Genomic DNA, 20,270 nt, shown 5'->3' on the forward strand with positions numbered 1-20,270 from the left:
TTGTTGAAAAACAAAGTAAAATGACTCATTTTTAAAGCAACAAAGTTAAAAACCTAACAACTGAATGATCAATCTACTAAGCCTATAGTATGGTGAGAAAAACCACACAGCCCTTGCCTTCTGCAACGGGGAAAATAGCTTTAGCGGTGCTGCATTTTCTATCCATGAGGAGGGGTACTTCAAACACATCTCAAAAACACGATTTCCCTTTTTAAAAACTCATTAAAAAAAAAAAAAGTCTTGAATCAAAATGTTGACCACACCTTCAAAAAAATCAAAATCTTGTAAGTCATCAGGTAGCCGTGGCAGGACGTCTGAAAAGTCCTCCTGGTTCAATTCCAAGTCATGTGGAATGTCAGTGATCTCATTGGCAATGTCATCCGGCAACTCATCAGCACTCAGCTCCGGCGTGGACGGGCTCCTAGGGAAGAGGACATGGTTGGCCCCACCACTCCCCTTTTCCCTTCACACCAGTGTCCCCAAGACAAGTTCATCAAACACGAAGATGGGAAATCCTAACTCAAACTGTCTCCTTTTCCTACCTTCAGAGAAGGAAATGTGAAAGCAAAAGGAAGACCTCGCCATCCAGTCACACATTTCTGCAGCTTTTAACCAGGTATTAAGAGAAGGCAACCATTTCGAGATGATATTTCTAACTTCAAATTAGTAGAATGAATTAGTTTTGTGCACTGTGTCTTCATACTTTTTAGTAAATTTCAAATCTAGTCGAAATAATAATTTTTAAAAATGACATAAACAGATAAAATGGAGATGCTTAGCTGAAACAGAAGCCTCATTCATCTGGTGAAAATGCTAACCCCTGCCAAAATTAGTAATGCATTAGAATTCTGATGGAATCTTTCTGTTGCCACATACATGGAATTTCTGTTAAAACAGAAAAATCTGAGAGTAGACAATTAAATTCTCAATTTTGGCATCTGCTTTCTGTGTCATAACCAAAAGCTTTATTTCAGATCTCATTCAGTCAAGTATTGGGTAAAAACTACACTGAAATCTACAAAGCCTAGGCTGATTTATCGAAATGGCTTCTGGAGGCCGGCCGCAACGCTAGAGAAGAACGCAAGCTAGATGTTCCGAGAACCATCGAACACAGAAAGGAAACGTAAGCTTTGGCACCGTCACTGACCGGATCTGAGCAACCTCCACTGGCAGTGAGACGCTGGTGGGCATGCTGAGGTTCCCTTGGGGTACTGCAGGGGGAATGGGTTTTTGGGGTCGACGAGGTCCACGCCTTCTCTTCTTCTTGTGTTTTTTGGTAAGTGCAGGAGGCTTGGTTTTTTTCCTGGGTTTCCTCTGCTGCTGGTGCTGAACTTTACGGGAGCTATCTCCTCTCAAGAAATTATCCTTCGGAATGAATAAATGGGTACTTTTAAACTGAGACTGTTTAGGAAAAACCTAACAGCTACCTGAAAAAAAATATATCTCTTAACATTCTATGGAATGCCTAAAGCATACTGCATGCCTACAACTATGCAGAGCAATAAATAAATGAATAAAGACTTCATTTTTTAGTTTAATTCAAATCAATTCAATATATACATACAGTTCATCCCATACTGTGAGACCATGGCAGGCCAAGGGGGTGGTGCAGGTGGGTAGAAGGGACAGGGGGGGAAGAAAAGACATCGGGATAGGTGCTGTAGTATAAAAATATAATGAATGAAATGTAAATGCACTCTCAAAGAACTTACTCTTCCATAGGAAAAACATGAATACAAGTATACATAAATACAGTACAGAGAAAATAGGGTAATAATGACCTTCTATGGGTACACAAAAGGAAAATCAATTATTTGTAGTTTTGCATGATTAAAAGGAAATGGCACAAACAAGACAAAAAGAACAGCAAATAACCAGGTATGATTGGTGCTTGGGGTGTGGCGTATGGAGGATGGAATATGAAAGTAAGCTGTAAAGTTTAGGACCAGATCATATATGACTTTGAATACCCTGTTAAGGATTTTCAACTTCATCTTAGAGGCAATGTGAAATGATATTTGATGAAAGGATTAACACAACTTGACATGTTTTGAAAGGAGTAACTAGGCTGGTAGCAAGGTAAAGGGACAGACAAAAGGTAAGTGGAGGCATTATTTCCAATCAGAGGGCCACTTCAACAGTCAATACAAGGTAAAAGACTAAGGTGATATGAGTGGGAATGGAAAAGCAAGGCCCTGTAGGGACAGAATTCTCAAGATTTGACAGCTCCTTGGATGTGGTGAGGATGAAGGGAAGAGAGCAGTCGAAGACGCCTCTGGGGTTTCTAGGGTTGACTGTTAGATGATATCATTAGTTGGAACAGAGCACACAGCAGAATAAGGATTCAGAAGAAAAGTTAAAGAATTCAGTTTGGCTCACAATTTGAGGTATGAAGATGTCCCAGGAGATAGGAGAAAACGGTATAAGGGATAAAGAATGGGGTGGAGATGTAGCCTCAGAAATCATGACACAGTAAAAGTCCTTCCAGTCATTGACACGGGCCAGGGAGACAGGTAAAGAGAGACCATGGGACTTCAGTGTTATAAAACTGTTCCAATTAAGTGAGCAGAGAGAGGAAGAACCAGCCAGGAAGAACAAGAAATTGACCATATAACCAGCCTTCTTCAGCGGCCACCCTTCAATCTGAATACTGTGTTTCATTAGTTCCAAGTTACACATTGTAGCGTCTCTGTAATTGAGGTCCATCTTACAACTGCTGTTGGCCTGGTGATGGTCATGATAGTTGGCGTTGCCTACAGATGTGCGTATGTTCTTGGTACTGTTGCTGTTTTGAGTCGAGGGATGTGTGTTATTGGTTTTACACGAAGAGGAAAAGCTGAGTGTGCGAAAGCACAAAGAGAAGCAGCGTATACAACTGGTCATTAGTGAAGCAAATACTCATTATTGAAGATCTGACCACAATTCCTTTTTTTTTGTAAAACAACAACCAAATGAGAAAGGAACACAACCACGACGTAAACAAAACTGTGTTACAGTTGATGTACACAGAAAACACTGCCTTTCCCGCATCAAGTAATTCAGCGGAAACCAGGAGCTTTAGAAAAGATAAAAATCTATGCCTGATTAAGTCTAAAGAAGCTATTTTGATAAATATAAAACAAAAATTGTAAGTGGTAAGAAATGCACCGTGCCCCACTTTTTAAATTTCTTGGTGGTATATAAAACAATCGTGGTTTTTACAATTGATGTCACTTTTGATTTAGTGAACTCATTAATAACTTGTAACTAAACACATAAAATGAGTACAAAGTATTTGAAAACTAATAACTAAAACTAGTTATTAATACTAGCAAACAAATTCAAGACAAGAAAGAATAAAATTAAATTATCAATTCAGGAAATTCAAAAGAAGTTTAATACTAGCCAAATACTTGGATCTAAATTACAGACTCAAGTCACAAATGTACAAATTTATGAAACAAACAAAAAAAGAAAGGCTGTTTCCCAGCATCTGTAGTTCTTTGGCTCAATACCTGAGGCCTACTTTTATTATTATCAGCTATTTAATTCAACAAACAGTGTCTGAGCAACCACTGGTACCCACCAGGGTGCTGGGCATCCACCCCAGGCTCTCCCCCTAGGACCAGTGTGGATGTTAGGCAAGAGAAAGGTTATGTAGCCCAAGATCTACATGTCCTACTTGTAAGACACTCCGGTACCACCTAGTTCTGGTTCTAGGTGTATGTCTTATCCTCCTAAGTTTATGCCTTGTAGCCCAACAACATTGTTGGTCATGTGCCAGGTACTCCACACAGAACTGCCCCCACCTGAGGCCCTGTGGGCTCTTGGTAGTCCCCTACAGAGCTCCTCCGGAGCACTGGTGCCTCCAGGCCCTAGAGGCTTTCCTCATGCCATCCATCCATTGCCTACACTATTCACTCCTAACTTGCTCACTGTCTCCTACTTACGTGCCAGGACACTGCATTTACTAACTTACCATCTGTCGTATGGGTTCATACCCATCGAATACCAAGTTCTGTGTATCAGCCTGGACTTCCTGTAGCTTGAGGTGCTTCTACCAATGGCTGTTCTGTCCAGTGGCTGAACCTAATTCCGAATTTCAACCTTTCCCAGCCATGTGCCCAACTGTTATTCAACAATGACTTACTGACCATCTTTGTTCTAAGCACTGGGGATATAGCAATGAACAAAAAATGTTCCTGCCTTTGTCAAATTGACATTCTAGTAGAGGGATACTGGCAATAAACAAACTAATTAATAGATAATATAGTATCAGGCTGATATCACTGTTAGGAAGAAAAACAAGGTAGAGTTTTGAGGATAAAAAATGACAGAGGTGGAGAGGAGGTGGAAGACTTCTTTGATGAAGTGACATCTGATCAGAAACCTGAATGAAGCAGTGAGGCATGCAGAAATGGAGGAAAAGGGACAAACAAGCACAAAGCCCATGAGGTGCGAGCAAGCTTCGAGTGCTGAAGCAGCAGCAAGAAGGCTGATGTTGCTAGAACTCTGAAAGTGAAGGGGGTACTATGTGCAGCTGGAGAGACTGCAAAGACCAGATCAGGAAGTCTCATAGGCCAGGGTGAGAATCTTGGATTTGATTCAGGCTCTGATGGAAAGCCACTGGAAGGTTCTGACCAGGAAACTAAAACGATCACATGTATATTCTCAAAGGCCTGCTGAGATGGCCACATACTGTAGGATTCCAATTATAAGACATTCTGGAAAATGTAAAATTGTAGGGGCAGGAAGACTTCAGTGGAGACAGAGGGAGGGGTAGACTGTGGGGGCGGGGGGTAACACAAGAGAATGTGGGGGGTTAATGGCGTATCTTGAGTATGTCGGTGGTTACAGGACTGTGTGTATTGTCAAACTCAGAGAACTGTGGAGCAAAAGGAGTGAATTTTACGGCACGTGAACTCAAAGGGAGTGGAGCCCATACAGCCTACTCTAGCTGCTATGTGAACAATATGTCTGGGGGTAGGGGGCACAGCTAGAGCAAGGGGGACCAATTAGGAGACTATTAGTCATCCAGGCAAAGGTGAGGACAACTGAGGCTAGAATGGTAGTAGCCAAGCTGGTACTACGTGCTTGGATTCAAGAACGTTTGAACACAGAGCCAAGAGATTCGTATGGTTTTTATCATCCAGTGTGAGCCTCTCACTGTGGACTGATGGCTACAAATGTTTGCTACACTCAGCTGGGATTTTTAACTTAAAACAGTCCTTGCTACACATTTTGCTGGTGGCAACACCAGGATCACAGCCTTATATTATTAAGTCCTGGTCCAATGGCCATGCAGTTACCCTGGTGCACCCTTAGAACTACAAAATGCTTACAGAGGGAAAGACTGGTCTTATTCAGCTTTTTAATACATATACCTCACATACTACCGAGCAAAGAGCCGAACTCAGCCAAGTATCTGGGTAAAAACAATAAAAATGCACTTAATTACAGAAAACATTGGCTTGTGGCTGAAATGTCATCAAATATTTAAGACATTCACAGAATTGTATATAAAAAAGCAAAAATCTAGAGAAATGGGGCAAAGAAAGCTTGAAAAATCTGTTAAGTACAAGAAAATGTACCTTAAGGAGAAGGGAGGTATAGAATAGGGATAGATAACAAAATAACCATATGTAAGTAACTACTAAATACCTTCTAGAACAGTTTTTTTTTTTTAAATTAGCTATGAAATTAATTCAGTGGATCATGACCAGCACATATATACCTATATTATTATATTAATATTTATATACATATTTATATATTAACATATATTTACATACACACACAGTTTGTACTAAGTCAACAGATACTTTCTACTATGGATTGCTGTCCGTTTGAAAGTCTCTGCTGCAGAAAATAAAATGTGAACTCACCATTTTTTTGGCATGTTCTTCACACAGAGGGGTCTGGTGTGTAATGTCGAACACGGGCACAGAGCACTGCTGTCCGTCTGCAAACTTGGCCGTGCAACTTGAGAAAAGCTGCTGAGAGCGGTTCAAGAGGATATCTGTGGTTTTCAAAGTTAGGAATATAATGCACTGAAACTCAAATTATTTAAGTTTTCAATTTTTATATAAAATCCACTTCTGGACCCCCTTGGGGGCACAGTTGGTTAAGCGCCCAACTCTTGGTTTTGGCTCAGGTTGTGGTCTCAGGGTCATGGGATCGAGCCCCGTACGGGGCTCCGTGCTCAGTGGGGAGTCTGCTTGAGATTCTCTCTCCTTTGTCCTCTCCCTCACCGCATGCACGCACGCACTCTCTCTCTACTTTAGTCTTTAAGAAAAAAAATCTGCTTCTTCCCTTATTTGTGTTTACTAATAAATTTTCTTATCCATAAAAGCTGAAGAACCAAGCCAAATACTGATATGGGAAATGATAATTGCTGAATTTATCAGAAGATACTTCTAAAGGAGTCTATTTTGCTAAAGGTCTCCTAATAGGAGTCTCCTTTACGGACATTCTGATTTTTGTTATTTGGAAAAAGCAGGGTTGTTTCCTTCTTAACACACTAAAACTCCTAGAAGTCCCACTACAATGGTTAGAAAAAAACACTTTCTTTTAAGGAAAATTTTCACATATAATCCACATCAAGAAGAATAAAAATTTTAAGATGTAATTATAAAAACTCATCTATCCAGGGTGCCTGGGTGGCTCAGTCGTTAAGCGTCTGCCTTCAGCTCAGATCATGATCTCAGGGTCCTGGAATCGAGTCCCACATCGGGCTCCCTACTCCTCGGGAAGCCCGCTTCTCCCTCTCCCACTCCCCCGGCTTGTGTTCCCTCTCTCACTGTGTCTTTCTCTGTCAAATAAATAAATAAATAATCTTAAAAAAAAAAATAAAGTGACTTTCGAACACAGTAAAAAAACAAAAACAAAAAACAAAAAAAAACCTCATCTATCCAAATTTGATTTTTCATTTCCAACACAAAACTCTCACTTAGAACTTATGAAGAATTACTTTTTGATCAAAACTTTATCATTAAAACCGGAACATCAGCTTTACTTCATCAACATTTTTAAATGTCCAAACTTTTAGCCCCTAGCGACATTTCCTGAACTCGTACTTCATACCTGTCAAGGAAGTACCTTTCTGTTTTTCCTTTATACTTTTAATAGTTAAAGCTATTTATAAAACCTTTACTGCATAGAAAGTGCTGCTGAAAAAGTTGTGGAAATTTAATGCCAGGAAATAGAAAGGAGGGCAAAAAGTCAAAGACAATAAAGAAGAGCAAGTAATTGCTACTATATAAATTTTTTAAATGCTACTCAATTTTAAATGTTTAATAAAAGTGAGAGTAATGAGATTTCATAACCAGCCTGAAGCCCTTTACCACAGGTTTTCCTCAAGTATATTGTCTTAATGTATCTTCTTTCCTAGTCAGTGATGTTTATCTTTCTCTCATTTCAAATCAGCACTATGCTCAATACAAATAGCAAATTATTCCCAGAGCAAAAAGCACACTGTAAAACTGTGTAACTTTCCTGGAAGACTAAAATCAGTTTTTGAATAATATGATTTGACTTCTCCATCAATGAGTGTTATAGTTGCTTCCTAGAAGCTATGCAGAACCACGTAAGAACCAGATTTCTTTTACTTAAGTGACGGCCACCAGAAGAATCTGCGACTTGCTATCAATTTTGCAGATTCTGATATAATTCTTGAATAGAGAATCACAATGATAGAAGCAGAAAAAAAATTATTCAGAAGACATCATGAAAATGAAAAGTTATATAAAAATTATAAACATGAAATAGTTAGGATTTCAAAAGTCATCCACTTGGCTTAAGAATGAAATACTAGCCCCGAATGAATTAATACTTTTCAATGCACACTCAATTCAGTTAAGAGGATACGCTGGAAACAATGTCTGGTGAATGGAAGGGCTTTGTTAGGGCACCGTTCACCCTTCACGGTTCCACTGCACACTGCTGGCTCCGCCTCCCTCAACTTGGTCCGGCTTATGCTAAGAAAGCAAAGAGACAACATTAATTTCTAAAAAATGCTTTAAAGATCCAGGGCAACTTTTCAACACTACGCTGGCAGGTTGTAACACCAACACTGCACCTTTCTACATTCTTTAAATAAAAGGTAACGATCAGGTACAACGACAAGTTCCAGTATTTCCGCAATCTACTGACAAAACAAGTAACTGTATTATAATTGATTTCAACTCTGCCTGTTTTTTCTTTTTAAGTGATATTTTGGTTCCTTTTGGGACACCTGGGTGGCTCAGTGGGTTCAGCGTCTGCCTTCAGCTCAGGTCATGATCCCAGGGTCCTGGGATCAAGTCCCTCCTGCATTGGACTCCTTGATTGGCGGGGAGTCTGCTTCTCCCTCTGCTTGTGCTCTCTCCCTCTCTCTCTCACACACACAAACACACAAATACTTTAAAAAAAACCCAAAAACAAAGAAAGAGATTTAAAATAAGTAAAATTTAAAAAAAGAGTCTCCTTTCTACCTACCCTTATCCCAATTTGCCAGTTCCCACTCTCTCTATAACAAGTATTCATTTTATTATTTTGTGGATGTTTCCATAGTTTTAAACAAACATTAAAAAATAAAAATAAATAATATTCAAGTTCTTAGAAGTACAAAAACTGTCCTGTGTAATGTGATTCTCTGAAGCATCACAAACTGGTAGGACTTTACACCTATCTGAGGGTAGAAAAAGAATCTACGTAATATACTGAATCACACATCACGCATTAAAAATAAAATTATCTTTTGAATTGTTTCTAAGTCTAAGGACTTCAATAGGATTTATAGTAATTAGAAGGTCATACGGAACCCAAATTACATATGAATTTACAGAAAATCTAAGTAAAATTTCTACTCTAACTTTCCTATAAACAATCCATGCAAATAGAGAACCAGGTGCTGCCATCGAAGCTGCTTTAATTAAGGTTCTGCAAGATGTGTCAGAATCACAAGAGTGGGGAAGCGGGCCATTAACTTAGGTCTGTAAAAAGGATACACAATTTCAAATAAATGAAGCTGTACTACTTCGGCAGCTTACCCCAATTCTCTTGGTCTAGATTTAAATAGAAAGCAATTCTCTATACTGAATGGATTATTTTTGTGGAACACTTCAAGAATCTGCTCAGCCATTTACCAAGCCTTGAGTACCACACATTCCCTCGTTTTCCTTTATCCTAGACTTCGAAGGGCCTGGTTTCATTTTGTAAAATTGCTGATACGTTCCAACTCACCCATCTATCCCTTAAACAGTAAAATAAACTCAAAGTCAAAATTTCAATACTTCCCTGGATAATTAAGGTAAAAATGCCTGATGTTAAACAGATTTGTATTATCCGAATAATCCCAACAAAACAAAGGGAAAATTACCAAAACATTTTGATGTTTTTAATGTGAAAACACCTACTACAAGCTTCCCTTTTGTATTATTAGATCCCCCTTTTACAATAAAGTTTCTACACAAACACTAGTCTCTGTAGGATTGTCGGCTACAAGATACTTAGATGTGAGTCTACACAGTTAAGCTATTTCAGTGGTTTATTCCATATATTCACCAATATATACGACAAAGCTATTAGATGAGAAAGAATAATGTTACTCAGTTTAGATCCAAACTGTATGTTAAAGGATACCTATATTAAAAGGCAGCCATTAAAGTTTTAACCTCTAAAACATTTAAAAGCAACTTTTTAAATGTCTTTTGTGGAACTAGTCTTTGAAAGCAAAAACATCAAATAGTGGGCATTATCCAACTGACAGCTGATTTTTGTGAACCTAAAATATAATGTGAAGTAGTAAACTACCAATCACCAACAACTGACTATGGCTCATTGTTAAATGATTATCAGTGAGGCACTGAGCAATAAACTTTTTACTAATCATGAGTGACATAAACAAATGACATCAAATAAATTTGAGAACTGAATATTAGAGTTCATCTTGGTATTTGTTTAGTAATATTTAATTATCACGAAATTTAAAAAAAAAAAATCACTAATGGTGGTTTGGGAAATGTTTTGAAAAAAAAAAGGGGGGGGTTGATTCTGCCAGTTAAAAATCATAGATAAATACAGTTTTCTACACAAATACCGAATTGTCCCAAACTCAGAGTACAGTCCTTACTTACATCTTTGACAAGGTCCTAATAATATACTAGATTCAATGTATATAACACTCTACACATATAGATTGCTTCATTGCTGGACAAAACTAAAGTCTCCACTGAAATCATACACTTGAAAGCATTATCTAATGCAAATGTTAGATATCATTATTTTAAAACCTATGTCAAACCAAGTGAATTCTTTCAACAAATAGAGAACAGACGTCTCTTCACTTGTTTAATTCTATCCATTCATTCATCAATACCGGAGATTTATGAACAAAATGTACATTGTTCCTGCCCTCACAAAAATGACTGTCTAGCTTGGGGCGCCTGGGTGGATCTATCGGTTAAGTGTCTGCCTCCGCCTCAGGTCATGATCTCAGGGTCCTGGGATCCAACCCTGTGTCAGGCTCCCTGCTCAGCAGGAAGTCTGCTTCTCCCTCTCCCTCTGCCCTCCCCCTGCCCGCTTGTGCTCTCGATCTCAAAATAAATAAAATCTTAAAAAAAGAGACTGTCTAGCCTGACAGAAATATTAGTATACGATTCCACAATGAAGCAGAGTACGGAGCACAATACAGATACATAATCGGGGGACCTAATAGTGGAACACTGGGAATGTTTCTCTGAGAAAAGTTAAGTCTCTAGTAACTTAAGACTTAAAGGATGTTCTAGAACAGACCCTACCTTCCCCCCTACACAGGAGTCGGGGCTCTATGAGTGAGGTAATATGCTGCAGGCAGCAGTCATTAATGTGGGTGTATTAGATACACATACAAAGTTTCAAACAACTCTAAATATCCCAAGCAGCAGAAAACTCTCATGGGCATACTATCTTCCTGATATATGCAACTGAAAAATCGGTTGTTTTTTTTTTATAACAAATATAACGAAAACCAAAATACATTAACGTAAAATGAAATTTCAAAAAATATATGGGTATGTAAAAAATATGATCAGGCTATAAAGCAAAAGACATTTTTTTTTTAGTTTTATTTTAAACTCCTTTTTTCCTCAGTGACTCATGATCACTATAGAAAAATTAGAATATACGTAATACTAATTTTTTAAACCTTATCAATAATCCCACCCTCTAGAGATAGCCACTGCTAATATTTTGTTATATAAACTCATAAAAATGTGTGTGTGTATCTCAAGGTTGTTATCTGAAAAAAACAGTAACTAAAAATTGTGAAATAATAAACTCCATAAAAAACTATGCCTTCCAGGGCGCCTGGGTGTCTCAGTCAGTTAAGCACCGGCCTTCAGCTCAAGTCATGATTTCGGGGTCCTGGGATCCAGCCTTGCATTGGACTCCCTGCTCAGCGGCGAGCCTGCTTCTCCCTCTCCCTCTGCCCCTCCTCTCCATTTGTGCTCTCTCTCAAATAAATAAAATCTTAAAAACAAACAAACAAAAAAACTATGCCTTCTAAATTTGAAAATTATTTCCTTAAGGCAGACGTTTAACAGACTGAGCCACCCAGGCGCCACTTAAGCTAGTATTTTTAGAAGGTATATAACCTAAATAAATAATTATGATAAGTTTTCACCACCTAAACTAATTTCTGAAATGATAATAACACCACAATTTCTTCACTGAAACATCAGATAACTTCCACATGTCCAATTTATGGACTTTCTGTCAATAAAATAGTACGCACACATTAAAAACCATGTTTTCAAAACAATTTTTAAGAACATAGGGGAATGGCAATGATTTATTTTTAAGGAAAAAAATTGGACACACAGCTCTTAAACAATATAGATCCAGTTTTACTTAAATACATACAAAAACCAGAAAAAGTCCAAGGATTGACATCCATATTACAAAGCCATTAAAAGCCATGTTTTAAAGAATTAGTGTCATGAGAAAATGGTCATAATCCAATGTTCCACGGAAAAAAAGTAGGAAATAAAATATACACATGGCATGATCTCAATTTTGCTTTAATACAAATACATGGCTCACTGGAGATTTCATACACAGACGTGTGCACACGCACACACACAAAGAAAATAGACTACAAGGAAACAATCAGAATGTTCACAGTACTCACTCTCTGTTCTGTGCATGGTGATATTATGGAAATCCCCCCCCTTTCCTATGTTTTTCAAATTTACAATAAGCAAATACCTGGACTATAATATAAAAAGAAAAGTTTTCCCCCAAAGAAATGCAATGTAATAAAGTATTCTGAAGACCTAATATGTGGGATAATGGAAATATCAACAGAAAATATGCTGGAAAGAAAATTTTTAAAAAATATTAAGTAAAAATTGTAAAATACTATTTCTGTAGTAAAAAAAATGGCAAATATCACTTTTAAATACATGAAATTTCTAAGCACTGGTTTTTGTTTTTTTTTTTAAGGCAGGTAGCATTCTCAAATACTTTACGGTGTAAATTCTAGTCAAGTTCTGGCAAACCAACAGCAATGCTTTTAGACAGCTCGTGGCGATGTTCTCTCGCCACGTGATGCAAAACTTTATATGAGCAACAAAAGCAAAATGCAACGCTTCAATATTTCAGGCTTAAATGCCCACTGCCCACTGTGCCGCACTATCCTGTCAAAACACAGACAAGAGAGGCAGGTGGCTGAGGACCAGGGGGCTGCCCGGGGCTCTCACCTGGTTCGGCGGCACGCGGCTCTCTGCAGGTCCTGCATTAACTGACCAGCACACTCCGGCTCGCGGCCGGCCGCCTGCAGCAAGGCTTTCCTAAACGTGTGCCGGCATTTCTTCTGACGAGATTCTGCCCGCTCCAGGCGGCAGAGGTGCTTATATTTCTGCTGAAAGTAAGTGCAAAGTTGGGTCACCCTGGAGCTCCTACTCTCCGTATCATCGTCATCTGACCTGGAAAGTGCACAAAGAGAAGGGAGAAACTGATTAAACGTCAGGCTCGGTTTAGAGACGGGGCAAAGCGGGTCAATGAGCTACTCGGATGCACAAGGGTCCACATTTGGGGCAGGTGAGCACATACTTCACAAAATTAGAGAATTCCAGTAGAGCTGAAAGTAAATACAATATTTCGACAATAAATAAGGCAGGAGACGCCACCCAGTGCTTTCAGATGCTTCACCTTCTCAGCATGTCAGAGTTAGACAGAATGCATCAGGGTCTTCTAAATTTTAAGTGACTAGGGGTTCTCGGGAAGAAAACAGTTTCTTTACCTTTGCTTAACTAAAACGACTGAGTAAATGACATGGCAGTTATGAGGAAACACTAAGCATAATTTCATAAAAGATAGGTCATACCAGAAATAGAGCAGTGAATTCCAACAGTGCCTTATCAAAGACCTGCCCTTTTAGATGTACTGGTTTTCACTCCCCTTGCTAAGCACTTACAGAATGTTAATTGTAGGGGTCACAATCACTCTACAGTATTTTTTATTATTTTCTTTTAACACAGGAGATATCCTTTTTTTTAAAAGGTTTTTAAAAAAATTTGAGAGAGAGAGCAGAGCAAGCGAAAGAGAACACGAGTGGGGGGGAGGGGCAGAGGGAGAGGAAAAAACAGACTCCCCACCGAGCTCGATCCCAGGACTCCAGGATCATGACCTGAGCCAAAGGCAGACACTTTAACAGACTTAGCCAGCCAGGAATCCCTACTTTGCAAATTTCTGGTCTAAGAAATAAGTCCTAAGAAACATGTTCTCTTCAGTATAGTAGCTACTACAAATATACCAATTAAAGGATCTTACTTCAATCTTTTCATTTATTTAACATTCAACATTTGCTATATGTCTATTACGTTGAGTCCTATAAAGGAGAAAATAATTTAAGCAGTTTGCAATGCAGTTTAGACAAGATAAACACATCCCCAAAGTTAACTCAAAAGATAATCGAATCAGTAACTAAAACCGTGGGGCAGGCTGACCAATGATTCAAGTATCTGACCTTCAATTAGAAAAATCTAGGAGTTTTTCACAATTTGAGATCCCAAGACCTACCCTAGATCTACTGAACCAGAATTTCCATGGAATGGGGCCCAGGAATCTTTATTCTGAATTGTTCCCTGAAGTCCCATAGCAGGTTTTCATTCGGGAGTTCTAGTCGAGCCGGTAGGTACTATAAATATCTTCAATGTGAGGCAGAGAACATAGAGAGGTCTAGATACGGCTAAAGTGCTATTAAAGTTCACTAGCAAGATTGCTGGATGAGAGGCTTCACAGAGGAGATGCCAACAGAACTGAACCGTGAAGAAAGGGTAGAATTTGAAGAGAAAAGAAAGGGTACCTCGCCAGGATAAAGGAATACAAGTCAGGCTTCAGAGACGGACAGGACAGAGAACAGCAAGTACTAAGTAGCTCGCTTTGGCGAAGATGTGGCATACACAGGGGAGTACAGTGGGTGAGGCCAACTTTCTAAACCTAAACACTAGATTCTACTGGCAGTGAAGAACCTCATAGAGTTTGAAGAAAATAGGCAACAATAATAGAGCCGTGCATGAGAAAGGTTACACCGTCAGCAGGCAGAAATGGGAAGAGACAGGGCAGAGGGCAGGGAGGAAATTATTAAAACACTCCAGGTAACAGGTAACAAGAACCCGCACCAGGACGGCGGCAGCGGGACTGCAGGAGAGGAAAGAGATCCTGCATGCATGAAAGGCAGACCTCCGTCAACTGGGAAGGGAGGGTGTGAGGGACAACAGTCACGCGGCCCCTTCCCTCAGCGAAGCCCAGGGAAGAGGAACACGAGCAGATCTGGGGCAGGAAATAAATTCCATTTCAGACGTAAAGAATGTAAAGTACAGATGAGGTATCGAAGGCAGCAGTGGGAAAAACCGTTAGAAACGATAAGCAGGAGCACAGCGAGGGAAGGAATACAGATTCCATAGCCAACAACTAGCAACTGAGGGACAGGGGAGGGCCTGTAAGTAAAAGGCCACAGAGATAATAGAAAGAATGAGACCTGTAAGGGCCATTATCACAAAAGAATTAACTCAATTTGGTGACTGGATATGAAGGATAAGAAAGTCAATAATGACTCAATGACTTTGAACTTGCATAAGAGGAGAATGGAAGGGCTATTAATAGAAAAAAGAAAGAGAGGAGAAACTGCAAGTCTTAAAGGGAGAGTTAAGCTCAGGTAGATAATCACTTGCCAAAGCTATTATTTGAAAAGACTCTGTTATGGCGGGGAGGACAGACCAGATCAGCAGTTCTCAAGTTGACAATGAATGGACAGATGCACCTGGATGTTGAGGCATGTTTCATCATTACAATAAAAATTTTCAAAGCTTATCAGAAGTTCCATGCTGATCTTGTTGTGGGCCAGTGACAAGTAGTTTGCCGACCTGCACAGGTCCACGGGCCATCCCCAGCATGGTCCTTAACCAGAAAATCTCCAACATGCCTCCCACTTCCAAGATGTTCTAACCCTAGTGTTTCACACCTGGCTGTAGAGGAAGAGTGTCATTCCGGGCACAGAAAGGCCAGCGGCCATTATTTACCAGCAGAGACAGGCCTGCCACCTACTGCATTCTCAGTATGTGGCTTTCCTCACCTGTGAAATCAAAGAGCTGGCTCACCCAGCTCCCAAAGTTGTGAAGAGAATGAAAAGAAATGACCTATTTAAAATCACAATATAAGTACAGGTATTATTATTAGATAATAACCTATATCCATCTAATAACCTATATCCATTAACTAAAATTAAATCACTTATTAAATACACACATGCAAAAAACTCCTGGCCTAAACAGTTTTACCATGAGCTCTAGCAATAAAAAAAAATAATAATAATAATAATTCCAATCACACACAAAATATTCCAGATATCAGGAAAGAGGGGAATATTCTTTTTTTTTTTTAAGATTTTATTTATTTATTTTAGAGAGATCAAGCACACGAGCAGGAGGAGGGGCAGAGGGAGAATCTCCAGCTGACTCCACACTGAGCATGGAGCCCAATGCAGGGCTCAATCCCATGACGCCAAGATCATGACTTGAGCCGTAATCAAAAGTCTGACAATTAACCGACTGAGCCACCCAGGTGCCCCAAGGGAATATTCTTTTAATAAAGCTAACCTAAACTTGACACCAAAAACTTATTAACAAGGACAATAGGACAAAAGGAAAATCTTATTAATGATCTCAAAGGCAAAAAATATTAGTAAGTTGAATCTAGCAGCATATAAAAAAGAAATACCCAATCTGGGTTAATTAATGTAGGAATGCAACAATTATTTTTCAATCTGATCTTACTAGACCTCTCTTCTGCAAAAAACCACTTTATTCTTCTTTTCCTTTCATCTTCAAACTTTCTATTTCCTTGCTTCCTCCTGTTATTTTCCTCATTTTCTTCTTTCTTCTTTCTCTTCCCAATCCTCACATCATGTATGAAAATTCTCCTTCATTTTCAAAACTTCAACATCACTTAAATACTGAAGACACAAGTCTGTTCTCTAGCCCATACCTCACAATTATATTGCAGAGACAAGATATTTATTTGGCGTGCTCATCTACATATAACTAACCCAGAAATGCTGGAATTAGGACAGAGTACTGGGGAGCAGAGAGGTGCACAGACAGAAGCACTATGAAGATCTACAGAGGGTTCCTCTCAGTTTTTCACTTGAGTACTGATCAGTGCAAGGGTGTGGAAGAATACCCAAAAAGAATCTGAAAAGAGAAGGCCAGAGAAGTTCCAGCAGCTCACACAGGGCAGGCGTAGTTTCTGGTCCCACCATGCAAGGGGAAAAACGTGCAATCTGCAGGGCACTGGGTAGACCACTCAGGAGCAGACTGCCTCACTAATGGGGGTAAATGAGCCCTCAATTAAAGGCTGCCATGGCCCCATTTCACAAAGTTTAAAAAGCAAGCCTCAAAAGCTGTTTCTAAGTAACATAACTATGTCCCCAAAGATCTTAAAGGAAGACAAACTACCAGAATCAAGGTAAGTAAAATTAACCATGCCTGGCATCTAATAAAAAATTATCACACATTCAAAGAAACAGGAAACTAGGACCCATAAGAAGGAGAAAAATCAATCAATAGAAACAGATCTAGAAATGATACAGATGACATAATTAGTAAACCAAGAATCAAAGAACAGTTATTACAACCATATTTCACATTTTTGAGAAGGTAATCATGATCACGACAAGGAGAGACATGGACAATAATTTAGAAGACCCAAAACAAACTTCTAGAGATGAAAAATACAATGTCTAATATGAAAAATAGACTGAATGGGATTGATGGCTGGTTAGATGCCACAAAAGATTAATTAACCTGAAGGAACTTTCCAAACTGAAATAGGAACTTTCCAAACTGAAACACAGAGGAAAAAAAGTGAATGGAACATCAATAAGCTGTGGAGTAATTTCAAGCAGCCTAAAATATGTGTAACTAAGTCTCTCAAATAGAAGGGGGAAGAAAAATAATTGAAGAAAACTAGGGCAAAATTTTTCTAAATTTCATGAAAATTATAAACTTACAGATCCAAAAAGTCAATGAACCCCAAGCAAAGGAACATAAAGAAAATGAACTACACAAATGGTTTAAAATTACTGATAAAGAGAAAAATCTTAACAGAGAAAAAAAAGACACATAATGTTCCTTGGGCCAAATATGTGAAGGACAGTTGACTTCTCATTGGAAATAATGCAAGACATGTGAGCAACATCCTTAAGTACTGAAAGAAAAACTGCCAACCTAGGATTTTATGCCAGCAAAAATATCTTCCAAAAATGAAGGCATACATCTTTGTAACATGGATGGACCTAAAGGGTATTATACTAAGGGAAATAAGTCAGAGAAGATAAATACCATATGATTTCACTTATATGTGGAATCTAAAAAAAACAAAACAAAGCAGAAACAGACCCATAAACACAGAGGACAAACTGGTGGTTGCCAGAGGGGATGGGGGTAGAGAGATGGGCAAAATGGGGTAAAGACAGAGGAAGGTGCAGACTTCCAGTTATGCAGTAAGTCATGGGAATAAAAGGTACAGCATAGGGAATATAGTCAATGGTATTAGGGTTGTATGGTGACAGATGGGAGCTACACTTGTGGTGAACAGAGCATAACATATAGACTTGTCAAATCACTGTGTTATATACCTGAAACTAATGCAACATTGTGTGTTGATTATACTTCAATTAAAAAAAAAAAAAGGCATGGGGTGCCTGGGTGGCTCAGTCAATTAAGCGTCCAACCCTTGATTTTAGCTCAGGTCATAATCTCTCAGGGTTGTGAGATCGAGTCTCCACGCCAGGCTCCCTCTCCCTCTGCACTCCTCACCCCCCCAAGCCAAAAAGGCATAGTCAATTATACCTCGATAAAATTTTTCAGACATAAAAGCTAAAAGAATTCATCACCGGAAGGGTGGCACTACAAGAAATGTTAAAGTGAACCACTCATACAGAAAGAAAATAACATCAGATGGAAATATGGAACTATTCAAAGAAGAAAAACCCTAGAAATTATGTGGGTAAATACAAAAGATTATTTTTCTTTTCAATTGTCTTAAAAGATAACTGCTTAAACAACAGCAATGTATTACAGGGATTATAACATACGTAGAGGGAAATGTATAGCATCAAGTGCCTATGTCAGAAAACAAGGAAGATCCCAGGTTTAAGCTATCACCTTAAAAACTTGAAAAAGACAAACAAAGAAGGAAAGAATAGAAGAACATAATAGAAGGAAATAATAGAGATAAGAACAGAAAGCAATGAAATAAAGCTAAAAGAGAATCAATGAAACTAAAAGCTTGTTCTTTAAAAAGACCAATGAAAAAGAACAGAAAATGAACAAAGAGACATACACATACATGCCAAGGGTTCCAATGCAAGATCAACAGTGTTTTCAATAGTGTTGGTTAAATAGAAGATCCACGCGGAAAAAAATGATCCTTAGCACTGCACCTCACATTATATACAAATTATACAAAAATAAATTTCCACAAAGACTGTCAGGAAAACAATAAGGCTTCTAGAAAAGAGTATTAGAGAATAGCTTCATGACTGTGAAGCTGTGGGGTAAGTAATGATTTCTTAAATGGGTCACAAATACATTACCCATAAAGAAGAAGACCAATAAATTGTACTCATTAAAATTAAGAACTGGGGGGCGCCTGGGTGGCTCAGTTGTTAAGTGTCTGCCTTGGGCTCAGGTCATGATCCCAGGGTCCTGGGATCGAGCCCCAATTGGGCTCCCTGCTCAGCGGGAAGCCTGCTTCTCACTCTCCCACTCCCCCTGCTTGTGTTACTGCTCTTGCTATCGCTGTCAAATGAATAAATAAAATCTTAAAAAATAAATAAATACATACATACATACATACATACAATAAAATTAAGAACTGGGGGGTGCCTGGATGGCTCAGTTGGTTAAGCTTCTGACTCCTGGTTTTGGTTCAGGTCATGATCTCATGGGTTATGGGATGGAGCCCTGCATCAGGCTCAGCGCGGAATCTGCTCTAAGATTCTCTCCCCCTGTCCCTGCCCCCACTCACTCTCATGCGCGCTCTCTCTCTAAAAATAAATAGGGGCGCCTGGGTGGCTCAATCGCTAAGGTCTGCCTTCGGCTCAGGTCATGATCTTGGGGTCCTGGGATCGAGCCCCGCATCGGGCTCCCTGCTCAGCAGGAAGCCTTCTTCTCCCTCTCTCACTCCCCCTGCTTGTGTTCCCTCTCTCGCTGTGTCTCTCTCTGTCAGATAAATAAAATCTTTATAAATAAAATAAAAATAAATAAATCTGGGTTCCTGAGTGGCTCAGTTGATTAAGTGTCTGCCTTCGGCTCAGGTCATGATCCCAGGGGCCTGGGATCGAGTCCTGCACTGGGCTCCCTGGTCAGCCAGGAGCCTGCTTCTCCCTCTGCCTCTGTCCCTCACCAGTGCTCATGCTTGCGCATGCTCTCTCTCTCTCCTCTCAAATAAATAAAATCTAAAAAAAAATAAATAAAAAATATAAATAAATCTTTAATAAAATCAAGAAATGTTCTCTATCAAAGACACAATTAGGAATATGAAAAGGGGTGCGCCTGGGTGGCTCAGTCATTAGGTGTCTGCCTTCGGGTCAGGTCATGATCCCAGGGTCCTGGGATCGAGTCCCGCATCGGGCTCCCTGCTCCTCGGGAAGCCTGCTTCTCCCTCTCCCGCTCCCCCTGCTTGTGTTCCCTCTCTCGCTATGTCTCTCTCTGTCAAATAAATAAATAAAATCTTAAAAAAAAAAAAAAAGGAGTATGAAAAGGTAA

At 39.2% G+C, this 20,270-nt stretch overlaps 1 protein-coding gene across 5 annotated transcripts in view; it reads right to left on the reverse strand.

Moving 5' to 3' along the window:
* The window catches only part of INO80D (INO80 complex subunit D), a 65,569-nt gene that overhangs the window by 13,921 nt on the left and 31,378 nt on the right, over positions 1-20,270 (reverse strand). For all 5 annotated transcript variants that reach the window (XM_036107962.2, XM_078071231.1, XM_036107959.2 and 2 more), the window contains 5 exons: positions 12,699-12,923; positions 7,846-7,955; positions 5,865-5,998; positions 1,148-1,365; positions 264-421 (listed from right to left, as the gene is read on the reverse strand). In XM_036107962.2, the coding sequence (XP_035963855.1) occupies positions 264-421; positions 1,148-1,365; positions 5,865-5,998; positions 7,846-7,955; positions 12,699-12,923 (845 nt within the window). The remainder of the gene's footprint in view (positions 1-263; positions 422-1,147; positions 1,366-5,864; positions 5,999-7,845; positions 7,956-12,698; positions 12,924-20,270) is intronic.

Source organism: Halichoerus grypus, chromosome 4 (genome assembly GCF_964656455.1).
Source record: "Halichoerus grypus chromosome 4, mHalGry1.hap1.1, whole genome shotgun sequence".
NCBI lineage: Eukaryota > Metazoa > Chordata > Mammalia > Carnivora > Phocidae > Halichoerus > Halichoerus grypus.